Below are 14,075 nucleotides of genomic sequence, written 5' to 3' on the forward strand. Positions count from 1 at the left end.
GGTTTACCGTGCCTACACTGTTTGTACAATGTGATTAGTGCTGAACACCTGCTTTCCTGTACATTTCCTATGCTTTCCTGTTTTCTGGCAGTCTAGAATCTTGGCATGTGCTAGTCAGATGGTGTCTTCATAACCGGATCCCAATAAATTCCTGGGAGACTGAGTCTCTAATCACACACATGTTGCTACATTTTCATTGCAGAGGGAAGGGTGTGCTCTGTGTGGCCCATCAAAGGAAAGAGATCATAAAGAAGTCTGCAAATGGATTCCTCCAGACTGCCTCTGTCTTTTTCCCTGTGATCCAGCTGTGTACGACTGTAAAAAACCCTACCTACTGCATCACTGTAATAAATCCTAGCAATGAGTAACAACTGGATATACTTAGTTTCCAGAGTCTTTCTAGCAACTCTCCAGACAGGTACAGTTGGTGTTAGGGATCCCACAACACAGGACGCCTGAAAACTTTTCTTATCAGCAGTTCATTTGTTCACTCACCCTTCTTCCAGATGAAGTACCAGGACCATCCGAATCTAAATCAACCATTTCTGTATCCTAAAATTAAAAGGGAGGAACAGGAGAAGATGTTAAGTTACATTCAAAGTCTTACAAATTAGATGAATATTTACAAAGAAATGGCAAATACAACCACAATTGCTCCATCATTGGACCAGGCAGCAGAACAAAGGTCAGAAAGAGACTCACTTCTCACTTCAAATGTTGCCTACATGCTGTGTACAAGATGGAAAATATACTGGGAGAAGAACAGTAAACAAGGTTCCTCTTTAAATCAGAATAGGAAATGAAGGAAGAAGTACAGAGATACCTTCCTTTTATTGACCTTTGCTTTATTGAGCGTCACAGATACTGTGGGTTTTTTTACAAATTGAAGGTTTGTGGCAACTGTGTGTTGAGCAAATCTATCAGCACCATTTTTCCAACAGCATGTGCTCACTTCCTGTCTCTGTGTCACATTTTGGTTATTCTCACAGTATTTATTTGCTATGGTGATCTATGATGTTACTATTGTAATTGTTTTTGGGCGCCACAAACTGTGCCCATATAAGACAGTGAACTTGATAAATAGTGTGTGTGTTCTGACTGCTCCACTGACTGGCTATTCCCCCATTTCTTTCCCGAGTCTCCTTGGGTCTCCCTATTCCCTCAGATACAACAATATTGAAATTAGGCCAAATAATAATCCTACAATGGTTTCTAAGTGTTCAAATGAAAGTAGGAGTCACACATCTCTCACTTCAAATCAAAAGCTAGAAAGATTAAGTTTAGTGCGGAAGGCATGTTGAAAGCTGAGACAAGCTGAAAGCTAAGCCTCTTGTGTCAATTAGCCAAGTTTTGAATGCAAAGGAAAAGTTCTTAAAGGAAATTACAAGTGCTACTCCAGTGAACACATGAATGATAAGAAAGCAAAAACAGCCTTATTGCTGATATGAAGAAAGTTTTAGTTGTCTAGAGAGAAGATCAAACCAGGCACAACATTCTCTGAAGCTGAAGTCTAATCCAGAGCAAGACCCTAACTCTCTTCAATTCTATGAAGGCTGAGAGAGGCAAGAAAGCTGCAGAAGAAAAGTTTGAGGTTAGCAGAGATTGGTTCACGAAGTTTAAGAAAAGAAGCCACCTCCACAACATAAAAACGCAAGGTGAAGTAGCAAGTGCTGATGTAGAAGCTGTAGCAAATTATCCAGAAGGTCTAGCTAAGATAATTAATGAAGGTGGCTACACTGAACAGCAGATTTTCCATGTAGACGAGACAGCCTCCTATTGGCAGAAGATGCCATCTAGGACTTTTATAGCTAGAGAGAAGTCAATGCCTGGCTTAAAAGCTTTAAAGGACAGGCTGACTCTCTTGTTAGGGGCTAATGCAGCTGGTGACTTTAAGTTGAAGCCAATGCTCATTTACTGTTCTGAAAATCTGAGGGCCTTTAAAAATTATGCTAAATGTACTCTGCCTATGCTCTATAAATGGAACCTCAAAGCCAGATGAAAGCACATCTGTTTACATCATGGCTTAATGACTATTTTAAGTCCACTATTGAGACCTACTGCTCAGAAAAAAAGATTGCTTTCAAAATATTACTGCTCATTGACAATGCACCTGGTCACCCAAGAGCTCTGATGGAGATGTACAACAAGATCAATGTTTTTTTCATCCCTGCTAACACAACATCCACTCTCTAGCCCATGGACCAAGGAGTAATTTTGACTTTCAAGTCTTATTATTTAAGAAATCCATTTCGTAAGGCTATAGCTGCAATAGATAGTGATTCCTCTGATGGTTTTGGGCAAATAAATTGAAAACCTTCTGGAAAGGATTCACCATTCTAGATGCCATTAAGAACATTTGTGATTCATCAGAAGAGGTCAAATTTTAACAGGAGTTTGGAAGAAACTGATTCCAACCCTCCTGGATGACTTTGAGGGGTTCAAGACTTCGGTGGAGGAAGTAACTGCCGATGTGGTGGAAATAGCAAGAGAACTAGAAGTGGATCCTGATGAGGTGACTGAATTGCTGCAATCTCATGATAAATGTTTAACAGATGAGGAGTTGCTTCTTATGGATGAGCAAAGAAAGTGGTTTCTTGAGATGGAATTTACTCCTAGTGAAGATGCTGTGAAGAATGCTGAAATGACAACAAAGGATTTAGAGTATGACATAAACTTGGTTGATAAAGTAGTAGCAGTGTTTGAGAGGATTGATTCCAATTTTGAAAGAAGTTCTACTATGGGTAAAATGCTATCAAACAGCATCACATGCTACAGAGAAACTGTTCATGAAAGGAAGAGTCAATCGATGCAGCAAACTTCATTGTCTTATTTGAAGAAAGTGCCCCAACCACCCCAACCTTGAGCAACTACCACCTTCATCAGTTAGCAGCCATTAACATCAAAGCAAGACCCGCCACCAGCAAAAAGATCATGACTCAGTGAAGGCTTAGATGATGGTTAGCATTTTTTTAGCAATAAAGTATTGTTTAAATAAAGTATGTATATATTTTTAAACATAACGCTATTGCACACTTAACAGTCTACAGTATAGTATAAACATAACTTTTACATGAACTGGGAACAAAAAAATTTGTGTGATTTGCTTTATTGTGCTATTTGCTTTGTCACTGTGGTCTGGAACTGAACCCAAAAGATCTCCAAAGTATGGATGTATAGTGACTGGTATCTAAAGTTGTACCTTAATAATTTTTGTTGCTAGTGCCATCGACTCCTACTGACCCTGTATACAGCAAAGCGGAACTGTCCGATCTTTTTTGCGCCATGCTCTCAACTTCCAGCACTCTATCAGACAATACTCCACTGTTATTCAAAGGATTTTCATGGTCAATTTTTTCGAAAGTGGTTGGCCAGGTCCTTCTTCCTACTCTGTCTCTCATCCTGGTACTAACCAGATCCAACACTGCTCCTTCCTAGTCTGTCTTAGTCTGGGAGCTCTGCTGAAACCTGTCGACCATGGGTGACCCTGCTGGTATTTGAAACACTGGTGGCATAGATTTTGGCATCACAGCAACAGGCAGCCATCACGGTACAACAACCAACAGATGAGTGGTGTGGTTTTCTGACTGGGAAACAAACTTGGGCCACAGCTATGAGTGCTGAATCTTAACCACTAGACCACCAGGGCTGACTACCTAAATGTTAGTATTGAAAAAAAAAACAACTTATTCTATATCACATGCTAGTTTAATATAATATAATCATGAATTATCCATGATTAATCTTTTGCTATTTCAAGAAATACATCTCTTTTTTATAGGGAATATATGAATGTGCATTAAAATCTAAGATTCAGTAAAGTACCCCTCTGACGGATAGTTTTTCAATACAAAGAGGCAAGGTCCATGCACCACTATTTACTTGGTGATGGTACAGTACATAGGTAATGCCTAGGAGAAAGCAAAAGTAGCTCATGAGCTATTGGTACCCCTTTCTAATAAAATAAAGTTGTCGAATTACATTTTACTTTAATTTTCTAACTCAGGGAGTGCTAATCTAAAAAGAGCAACATCCATTTATGATAAAATGTCTCAACAAACTAGATATAGAGGGAACGTACCTTAACATAATAAAGGCCATATTTGACAAGCCCTAGCTAATATCACGGTCAATGATGAAAGCTAAAAGCTTTTCCTCTAATATCAGGAATAAGACAGGATGCCCACTCTAGCCACTTGTATTTAACATAGTATTGGAAGTCCTAGCTAGAGCAATTAGGAAAAAAAAGCAAAAGGTATCCAAATTAGAAAGGAAGAGTAAAACTGTTTCTATTAGCAGATGACATGATATTACATATTGAAAACCCAGAAGACTCCATCAAAAAATTGTTAGAAATAATAAACAAATTCAGTAAAACTGCAGGATACAAAATCCATATACAAAAATAAGTTGTTTATTAACTATCAGAAAGTGAAATTAAAACAACAATCCCACCTGTAACTGCATCAAGAATAAAATGTCTAGGAATAAATTTAACCAAGGAGGTGAAAGCTGTACACTAAAAACTGAAGATGACACAAATAAATGGAAAGATATTCCATGCCTATGGATTGTAAGAATTAGTATTATTAAAATGTCCATACTTCCCAATCTACAGATTCAATGAAATCTCTATCAAAATTCTAAAGGCATTTTTCACAAAAAAAGAAAAAATAACCCTAAAGTTTGTACAGAACCACAAAAAAAGACTCTTAATACCAAAACAATCTTGAGAAATAAGAATAAAGCTGGAGGCATCATATTCCCTGATTTCAAACCATATTACAAAGCTGTCAAATCAAAATAGTATGGTATTGGCATAAAAACAGACATGCAGATCAATGGAACAGTTGAGAAGACACAGAAATAAACAAATACATATGTGGTAAATTAATTTACAACACAGGATCCAAGAACAGACAATGGGGAAAGGATAGTCTCTTAAATAAACAGTTCTGGGAAAACTGGACAGCCACATGCAAAAGAATGAAACTGGACTCCTATCTTAACACCATAGGTAAAACTCAACTCAAAATGGATTAAGGACTTAGATGTTAAGACATGAAACTATAAAACTACTAGAAGAAAACAGACAGTACACTCCTTAACCTCAGTCTTGGCAATGAATTTTTTGGATTTGACAAAATCTAAGGACAATAAAAGCGAAGGCAACAAAAGCAAAAATCAACAGGTGGAACTACATTAAACTAAAAAGCTTCTGCAGAGCAAAGGAAACCATCAACAAAATGAAAAGGCAATCTATGGAATGTAAGAAAATATTCACAAATGACGTATCTGATAAGGGGCTAATCTCCAAAATATATAAAGAACTCATACATCTCAACAACAAAAATACTAACAATCCAATCAAAGAAAGGGCAGGGGACTTAAAACAGACATTTTTTCCAAAGAAGACATACAGATGGCCAACAGGTACATGAAAAGATGCTCAACATCACTAACCATCAGGAAAATGCAAATCAAAACCACAATGTGGTATCACCTCACATCTGTCAGAATGGCTATTATCAAAATGACAACAAATAAGTTTTGATGAGTATGCGGAAAAAAGAGAATCCTCGTACACTGCTGGTACGAATGTAAATTTGTGAAGCCACTAAGAAAAACAGTACGGAGTTTCCTCAAAAAATTAAAAATAGATGAGGCCGGCCCGGTGGCATAGCAGTTAAATTACACGCTCCACTTCAGTGGCCCTGGGTTCACTGGTTCGGATCCTGGGTGCGGACTCATGCACCACTTCTCAAGCCATGCTGTGGCAGGCATCCCACATATAAAGTAGAGTAATATGGGCACGGATGTTAGTTCAGGGCTAATCTTCCTCAAAAAAATGGGGGGGGGGCTTTATGTAAATTAGATTTAGGGCTAGGTGGGGAAATCAGATATATGAAAAGTCTGTTGACAATATGAATTTCACTTCATTTAGAAAAACTGGTTTATGTTTGCAAATTTCCATAAAGGAAACCAAACAGTAATTGCATAAAAACTACTAAAAATGTAGACTTTCAAACCTGAACGAAATTTTAAACTACTTTAATATTTTACATATATTGTAAAGAAAAAGAATCTCTACGAAAATTTCCATCAATCAACCATTTTTTAAAAATATTTAGTGCTTTGTCCCGTTTTTAAGGGCTGGAACATGAAGTGTTGATTTCTCATCACTGAAACCCACTAAGTCAAACAGGATGACTGGCCACCTGTCTCGGACTAACACTGTAGCAGCACTACATTTTTGGTATATGCTATCTAAATACAGGTTAAAGAATTTAATATAAAAAGATGCAGGTGTTCAGCCAGTTTTTAGAAATCAGCTTCACTGCTCATAGCCAGTTATAATGCTTACATGTAATATTTACTGTCCTTCAAATAACAGAAGAGGAATTCATGCCTACGAATCATGCTGCGATTCTTACCTCCTCTGCATCAGTACTGTTTAGTTCTTCTGCTTTAACTTTATTGTAAGTATCCAGGATATCAGTACAGCTCTGATCCCTAAGAAATAAGGTAGGTCAAAAATACATTTCAAAAAATTTAAAAAATCAGAAGTCAGCCCCTATCAAAGATAAAACTGCTTCTTACCCAATAAATCGAAGTAAGACATCAGTTACAATTTTGGCTGCTTTAACTATAGGACTGTCTGGCTCATTGAAAGTCCTGGCATTGTGCTCAATGTAGCGTACCTCCCACATTAATGCTGATATTCTCCTATGAAAGAAAAAATTCCCTCTGTTACTCTTGGTTGATACATTTAAAGTCTATTCTAGGAATATACAATATAGAAAAATGAAGCACTTAATCGTGATATGTCAAAGGTCTTCCAATATTTGTATTGACTCAATACACGGGTGTGACTGATGGGCACTAATGAAGGTATATAGTTACAGTATTTGAAGCACAGGCAAGAATTTAGAACCATTGGACTGCACATTAAAATTTGGAAAAGAACTGACCCAGGACACTATGAAGTAAACAGTAATCTGACCAAATACAAATAAACAATGCTTTGATAAAGTCAAAAGAATGTTTAGTTTTCAGAAGAGATGAGAAGAGCAAGAATAAAAGAAACCAGTCTGTAGAAAAGGACAAATTTTTATCTAGTTACTTTTATGATATATATTACCAAATGAAATTATAGGTAATGTTATAAAATACACCTACCTGGTTATATTTATAACCAGTTCATGGAATAACTTTGGTTAGGACACAGTGGATTCTGGGGTGAGAGAGGTACCAAAAGGTGCCTTCCACCACTGTCCCTTAACCACCCCACTTCCAACCAAAACCAAGGAAAAAATAACTTGGCTCCTTTTCTATATACATTTCAGGGCTGGTAATTAAATCTAATTAACTGCTGCCTAATTCCCCAACAGGGGATTTAAATATACTCCAAGTCTCTGCAGCACCTTAATCATGATGAATCTACAAACCATTTAATCTGATTTTAATAAACTAAAGTTAACTGTAGTTTTTGTTTCACGCATGATTTGTGCTGCTCATAATTTCCTCCATGTTCTTTATTCCACATCCCTTCTTACCCTGAAGATTGAGAATCTACTGAATAAAGGGAAACTAGTGTTTCAAATTTTTACAAGAAATTCTGGAGTGGGTCTTTTGAATGATTATTTTACACTATGAAATAACAGATCTGGGGCCGGCCTGGTGGCGCAGCCGTTAAGTGCACATGTTCCGCTTTGGCGGCCCGGGGTTCGCGGGTTCAGATCCCGGGTGCGGACATGGCACCAGTTGGCAAGCCATGCTGTGGCAGGCGTCCCACGTATAAAGTAGAGGAAGATGGGCACGGATGTTAGCTCAGGGCCAGTCTTCCTCAGCAAAAAGAGGAGGATTGGCAGCAGATGTTAGCTCAGGGCTAATCCTCCTCAAAAAAAAAAAAAGAAAGAAATAACAGATATTAGTGTATCATAATGCAAAAAGAAAGAAAAGATGGAAAGGTATAAACTTTCTAGTAAACGATAAAACTAAACAGACCTGTAAAAGCGATTTTCGAGTCTCCGCCTGATAGTGTTGAGGTCAGTTGGATAAGCAACAACAGTACAATACAAAGGATAGGCACTGAGATCCACTGGAACAGCAAAAGGGCTGGCAAAATCTACAATATTACCAAAATCAAAACAGGTAGTTATAAAGGACATTAAAATTTTATGTTAACAAAAACTCACAAATAAACAAGAAGGGAGGGCAACATATTACACTGTAAAATGATAATGATTCAATTATGCAAATATTAGACCAATATTGTTATTATGTTATTCTTTTTATTTGGACATAATATCTATGAATCATGCATGATACACTGGTTCAAATCAGGTAAAACGAGAAAAAATTATAGGAATACCATGTTTAACTTCAAATTTATGTCTTTTCTGGGTAAATGCGAAATATCTCAAGTGATATGCTTTAGAAAATATAACTAGTAATGTGAGTAAAATACATTACTCACCCACTGTCTTTACCAAAGAACCCATCCAAAGTCAGGCTCAGGGAACAGCTAGAGAGCCAAAATGACGCAAGAAAATAAAAGATACCTATATGCCTGCCTTCTCTATTACAAGCCCCCAGAGAATCGAAAAAGTTTATCAGTCATTACTCGGGCCAAGCATATAAAGATGTTAATATTAAAACTAGATTCATTGTATCTCTTAAGTTAAAAGCATACATTGAAAATAAATGCATTTCCTTTCGTAGAACTTAAAATTCTGCTGGTTTTCCTTGTTCCCTCCCATCCTTCTAACATTCTTTCACATTCACCATACCCAGGGAAAGAAGGTGGTTGATGCCCTGAATAACCCGTTCACATTCCTCATCTCTGGAATGAGCCCCCCACTCTCCTTCCTGGGGTTTGTATAGTAAAGCAGTCAGTTCCTCCTGGGACACAGGAACACCAGCACCGACTTCATCTGGAAAGGCAGCTATGTATAAGATGAAAAATCAGAAATGATTAGTTTCCAGTATCATGCTATTGCCATTTTTCTTTCAGAAGAATAATAATTCAGTTTTAAAAGCATATTTACTTCCTTCTGGAATTGGCTCCATATCCCAGGGGCTCATCTTTTCTCTCTCGTTATTGTCCCAGCTATTAAAAAATAAGATACAAATCAAATTCACATGACATTTACTTTTATTTACTAGCATAATTTGCATGACTTCTTAGGGGTGCAATGTGGAAAGGGACAGTACAGTTTTCCTTAAAGTACAACTCTGCTTACCTAAAGATAATAATAAACCTCTAATAGACAAAACACGGTCCACTAATATGTAACTTAAAGAGCAATAAGCTTACTCTTAGTTTTACTTGGCTTTTTTGTTTTTAATTCCAATCAAGGATATATTCGATATTAAGCCAGGGTACAGAACAAAAATTCTTTGGAAAATTCCTTTCAGGTTAAAAAAGTAGATTTAATAGATCACTTCTTTCTGTAAGATCGTCTACTTTATCCTAGAGCTTAAGTATTATAGCATTTCCAAAGTTTTATTATTCCCTTTTGATCAGTAATATGGAGACTAAAAGTCAATCTTCATTTTTTTTTATCATTTTTGAGAAGAAAGCTGCATTCATTAGGAATGTTACAACTCTGGGATTTCATGAAGAACTTAAAGTAAAAGTTGCAGACAAATAGTACGTTCAAACATAATGCAGTCACCTCTGCTTCGAATTCAGACCATTAAAGACTAGGTACTAACATACATTGCTATATTCCAGCTGTAACAATTACTTTAAACACTGAATTAATTTCAGTAGTCTTCATAAAAAAATAGTTGCAATTCGTGTCTAAAATAGAAATACTTAAGAGAAAAAACAGTCATTAAGGGAGGTAGAAATAATTCTTCAGTTCCTGCTTTGTCTTAGCACGTATATTGGATCAAATGGTTTATTATCAACTCCTTCCTCACAGGCACTATTGCTTCTTTATAGGCATAGGTCTCATAAGACTAGATAAATCAGATAAAAAAGTATTATTCCTGGTGGGGTTTATAGAAAATCCGGATAGTACTCCAATAATATATCAGGCATAAAAGACCATAAATGTACTTACTGAACACTGTAACACTGGAAAGAACTATCAGGATACTCTGGTTGAAAAGGCTGCTGACTCTCCACAGTCCCAAACCACCAGGCGTCATCTATTATACTGCGGAATCTATCACCTATAATATTTTTAGAAATTCTTAAAGGGTGCTCTTGAGAATAAAAGCTCTGTTCCTCACTCTAAATTGCTACTTTTTGTTGAATACAGAAATAGCATTATATTTAGCATTATTAGAGGTTTCAATCTAAGTTTGCCAGATAAGTGAATTTTACATTTTACCCTCTTCAAGGATTTTGATTGCCAAGTGCTAGTAATCTTTCTGAAATAAACCATATATGTCCAAGTCTTCTTAAATAAATGCTACCACATATAATTTAACTTTTATCAATTACTTGGGATCATCATTAGGCATACCCCTTGCACCGTGCATATATTACTACAGTTATTTCTTACTTTCCTTCTTTTTGCTTTCAGCTTTTTGCCTTTAAAAATGTCTTCACACTAGTTTTCTGTCTCTCAATGGCTAAGGATTACAAATACAAACCATTGCAGACAAAAATGTTTCTTCCACATAAGAAAGGAAAATTTAAAAGCACTGATAGCAAACATTTACATAGTGTTTACTCTGCATCAGGTACCATTTAAGTGCTTTCTATATATTAACTCACTTATTGTCCACAGTAGCCTTATAGGTATGTCCTGATGTGATTCCCATTTTAACGATAGTAGAAGTGAGGTACAGAGAGGTTAAAAACTTGCCCAAGATCAAATAGCTAGTGAGGGGGGAAAGGAGGGAGGCAGAGAGGGGAAAGGAAAGGGAGGAAAGGTAGAGGCAGGGAAAGAGAGAAACAGAGACAGAGAGAGAAAAAGAGAGACAGAAAGGAAACCACAAATCGGTAATGGCCTGTTTAAGAGCCTAAGTGTTAAGTACTCCACTCAGGGCAATTGATATTTGATGATTTTCTTTTTAATTCAGATTTGTATACTAATAGAGTAGGTATTCCCAGAAGGTTTAGAGGTTATATGTCACACACAATGTGTATAAAATCACCTAAACGTAACTGAAAAAGAAAATTTAATTTTTCTAATTTAGCTAACATCTTTTTCCAGCTACATGTTAAACTAGTCTCTTTCTCATGAACCAGAGATAAAAAGTTACTTACTCTACTTTGAACTTAATAGTTATTAAGTGAGAATTCTATACTTACCAATCTGCCAGTTCCTTTCTTTGGCTTCATTATAAAACTGATGTAGCACAAGGAAGTCAATGACATCTGGCATGTCATGATACCTGTACAGAAAATAAGGCACATATGAATCAATATTTAGATATAATAGTATAGGTTACCTACGAAATATCCAGGGATATGTGTCTAATGTGGACCCATTAAGCAAAATGCTGCAAACCTCAAGGTCTCTCTACAAATACCTTTAGATAAATTAAACCTCATCTGCTTTGATCTGTTTGGGAGTGCCCCGCCTACTGTTGTATATCACTTCAGTAACATAAAGACGCCAATGAAGGTTATTAAAGGTATTTTATATTAAAGATTGTTTTAAGAAAAGTATGAAATGATGTTCTTTCATCTCCTTAGATTTCAAACTCAACCTCAAGAAATGTGTTATTGACTAATTATTCCTATTATTATTAACAGAAATAAAAGCAACTACCATGTTTCAATCATACTGTTAGGCACTTATAAAGGTTTTTCTTTTATTCCTCACAACAATCCTGAAAAAGATACTATCATTTTTATTTTAAAGATGAAGGCATAAATTCCGAGACGTGCTTATAGATATAAATACACACACATAAAATATATATACATTATATTACATACACATTAGCTATATGTGCGTGTATTATATTACATATATAATACATATACAGACACGTACACATTAATAGCTATAAATATACATATAGTTATTAAGTGGAGAAACAAACGAGGAATTAAAAATTAAACCTCAGTCTTCAAAACTCTAAAGCCTGTAGTGCTATAGTTTTTTCTCTATCAAGGCTTGTACTCTGCAGCACACAGGAGAGGGATTAAAACACACACATACACACACAAACCAGAGATAGCTACTCACTTAATGGAAAAAGATTCTCCAGTCATTTTGCCTGAAATGGGGTCCAGAAATGCAAGCTTCAAGCAGCACAGTGTAGGTGGTCCAACCTCATATTTGATTCCTACAATCTTAACAAACTCTTGTTCCTATTCATGGGAATACCAATAAATTATTACTTTCAATAGAAATAATTACCTAACATTTGCATATTATTTCATTATGATTTGCACAATTTAAAAATCACCTGAATACCCAGGAAATACTAGGCACTCCACTAAGTGTTAAAGGTAATAAGACATGGCTCTCGACCCTTAATAGCATGTTGTAGCTTAGCACAGGGCTCTAAACCAAGGATAAGCAGCAGAATCCCCTTAGGAACCTTTTTAAAATTTATGTTCCTAAATTCTACTCCTGTAGAATTGAATTCAGTAAAGGTTTAGGATGCAACCCAGTTATATATATTTTGAAAAACCTCCCAGGGGATGATGATGCTCTGCCTAGTTAAGAATCACTCCTCCAGCAGAAATACAGTCTGTATATATGCAGGTGGACACATACATGTATGTTCAGGGAACAGACTCACATTTTTTACTGTTCACAATATTATTTTACAATACCACTCTTATACATTGATTATAAGTCATACTTAACAGATGACAAAACTGAGCCTCGTGCGTACAGTGACTTGCTTAAAGTTACACATTAGTATACAGCAGAGCTGGGATTGAAATCAAGGTCTTATTCAAAAGCCCAGGCTCTTGCAGCACACATGTGCTGCCTCCTAAAACTTCCTAGAAATACAGAGTTAGAATTTAAATAAGAAATCACACATTTTCTTCATTCCCCTGATTCTAGGGAAAAAAAACCCACTCAACTTTCACCTGATTCAGAATAAAGTAGCATCCCTATCTCGCAGGAGATGGTTATGTGAAGTCCACATGATAAGATACTTTAGCACCTTACAACCTTAATACAATTTTTTACAAATTTCTCAATCTTTGTTTCAATAAATATACACATTCTTTCTTGTACCCTTCCTGCTAAGCATCATCACACAACAACCTTTCATTTACCTGGAAAATCATCGTAAAATTGCCCTTTTGTCTCATTTTCCAAGTGGGAAAAACAAAAGAACAAAACACATGTAAACCTAAGTAGAAATGATGTTGTGTGTATCCCTACGTCTGTTTGTCTATGGACATATGTATGAATGAACAAATGACTATGTATTTATAGTCAGAAAGACCTCTAAAGAATACATACCCATTTTACTCAATACCATGTAGCTACATAGGTAGAATATCAAAAGAGAATTCATAAAGCACTACAAAATTTTGAGATTCTTGGGATTTAAGATATTTACTATATCCTAAAGCTGCTGGAACCTCGAGAGCGCTCATAGTCCGCACCCGCAGTTAGTTTATAGAGCCTCTGGGATGTACAAAGCTGCTTAGGAAAAGATCCACACCAGGGAACTATGGCTTTGTTCCAATTATAGAATGGTGTACACTAGAGGAGCTGAAGCTTAAAATAAATTAGGTCAAATAATCAAGACAATACGTGCCATACAAATTTCAGGAAACTTAAAATGTGATCCATAACACCCAGCTGTTCAAGAATATGGTTTATCACCTTATCTTGGATACACAATCAACATGAAACTGAGAAAAAGTCTACAGGCAAGTAACTTAATTCCAAAGCTACTTCAATTGAATAGCTTATGAATTTGGCAAACTTACCCTGAGATCCATTTTATTCCATGGCTGTTTTTGTAAATTAACACTATATATTTTTGATTTCCTTACAGCCCGCACATAAGCTTCATGTCCTTGCCTAAAATAGATAAGCTAAAACAAAAAATATGAGGTATTAAACAGCAGCATCCTATTTAACAACTCTATACATCCCAATATATATTCCTACAAACATCCTCTTGTG

General features: G+C 36.1%; 1 protein-coding gene across 2 annotated transcripts in view; it reads right to left on the reverse strand.

Annotated features, from left to right (window-relative positions):
* BRWD3 (bromodomain and WD repeat domain containing 3) overlaps nucleotides 1-14,075 on the reverse strand; it is a 118,113-nt gene that overhangs the window by 20,105 nt on the left and 83,933 nt on the right. For both annotated transcript variants that reach the window (XM_023633968.2, XM_023633969.2), the window contains exons 25-34: nucleotides 13,877-13,984; nucleotides 12,159-12,283; nucleotides 11,273-11,355; nucleotides 10,071-10,182; nucleotides 9,048-9,109; nucleotides 8,790-8,945; nucleotides 8,005-8,125; nucleotides 6,598-6,723; nucleotides 6,432-6,510; nucleotides 496-552 (exon numbers count right to left, since the gene is read on the reverse strand). In XM_023633968.2, the coding sequence (XP_023489736.1) occupies nucleotides 496-552; nucleotides 6,432-6,510; nucleotides 6,598-6,723; nucleotides 8,005-8,125; nucleotides 8,790-8,945; nucleotides 9,048-9,109; nucleotides 10,071-10,182; nucleotides 11,273-11,355; nucleotides 12,159-12,283; nucleotides 13,877-13,984 (1,029 nt within the window). The remainder of the gene's footprint in view (nucleotides 1-495; nucleotides 553-6,431; nucleotides 6,511-6,597; nucleotides 6,724-8,004; nucleotides 8,126-8,789; nucleotides 8,946-9,047; nucleotides 9,110-10,070; nucleotides 10,183-11,272; nucleotides 11,356-12,158; nucleotides 12,284-13,876; nucleotides 13,985-14,075) is intronic.

Source organism: Equus caballus, chromosome X, assembly GCF_041296265.1.
Source record: "Equus caballus isolate H_3958 breed thoroughbred chromosome X, TB-T2T, whole genome shotgun sequence".
Lineage (NCBI taxonomy): Eukaryota > Metazoa > Chordata > Mammalia > Perissodactyla > Equidae > Equus > Equus caballus.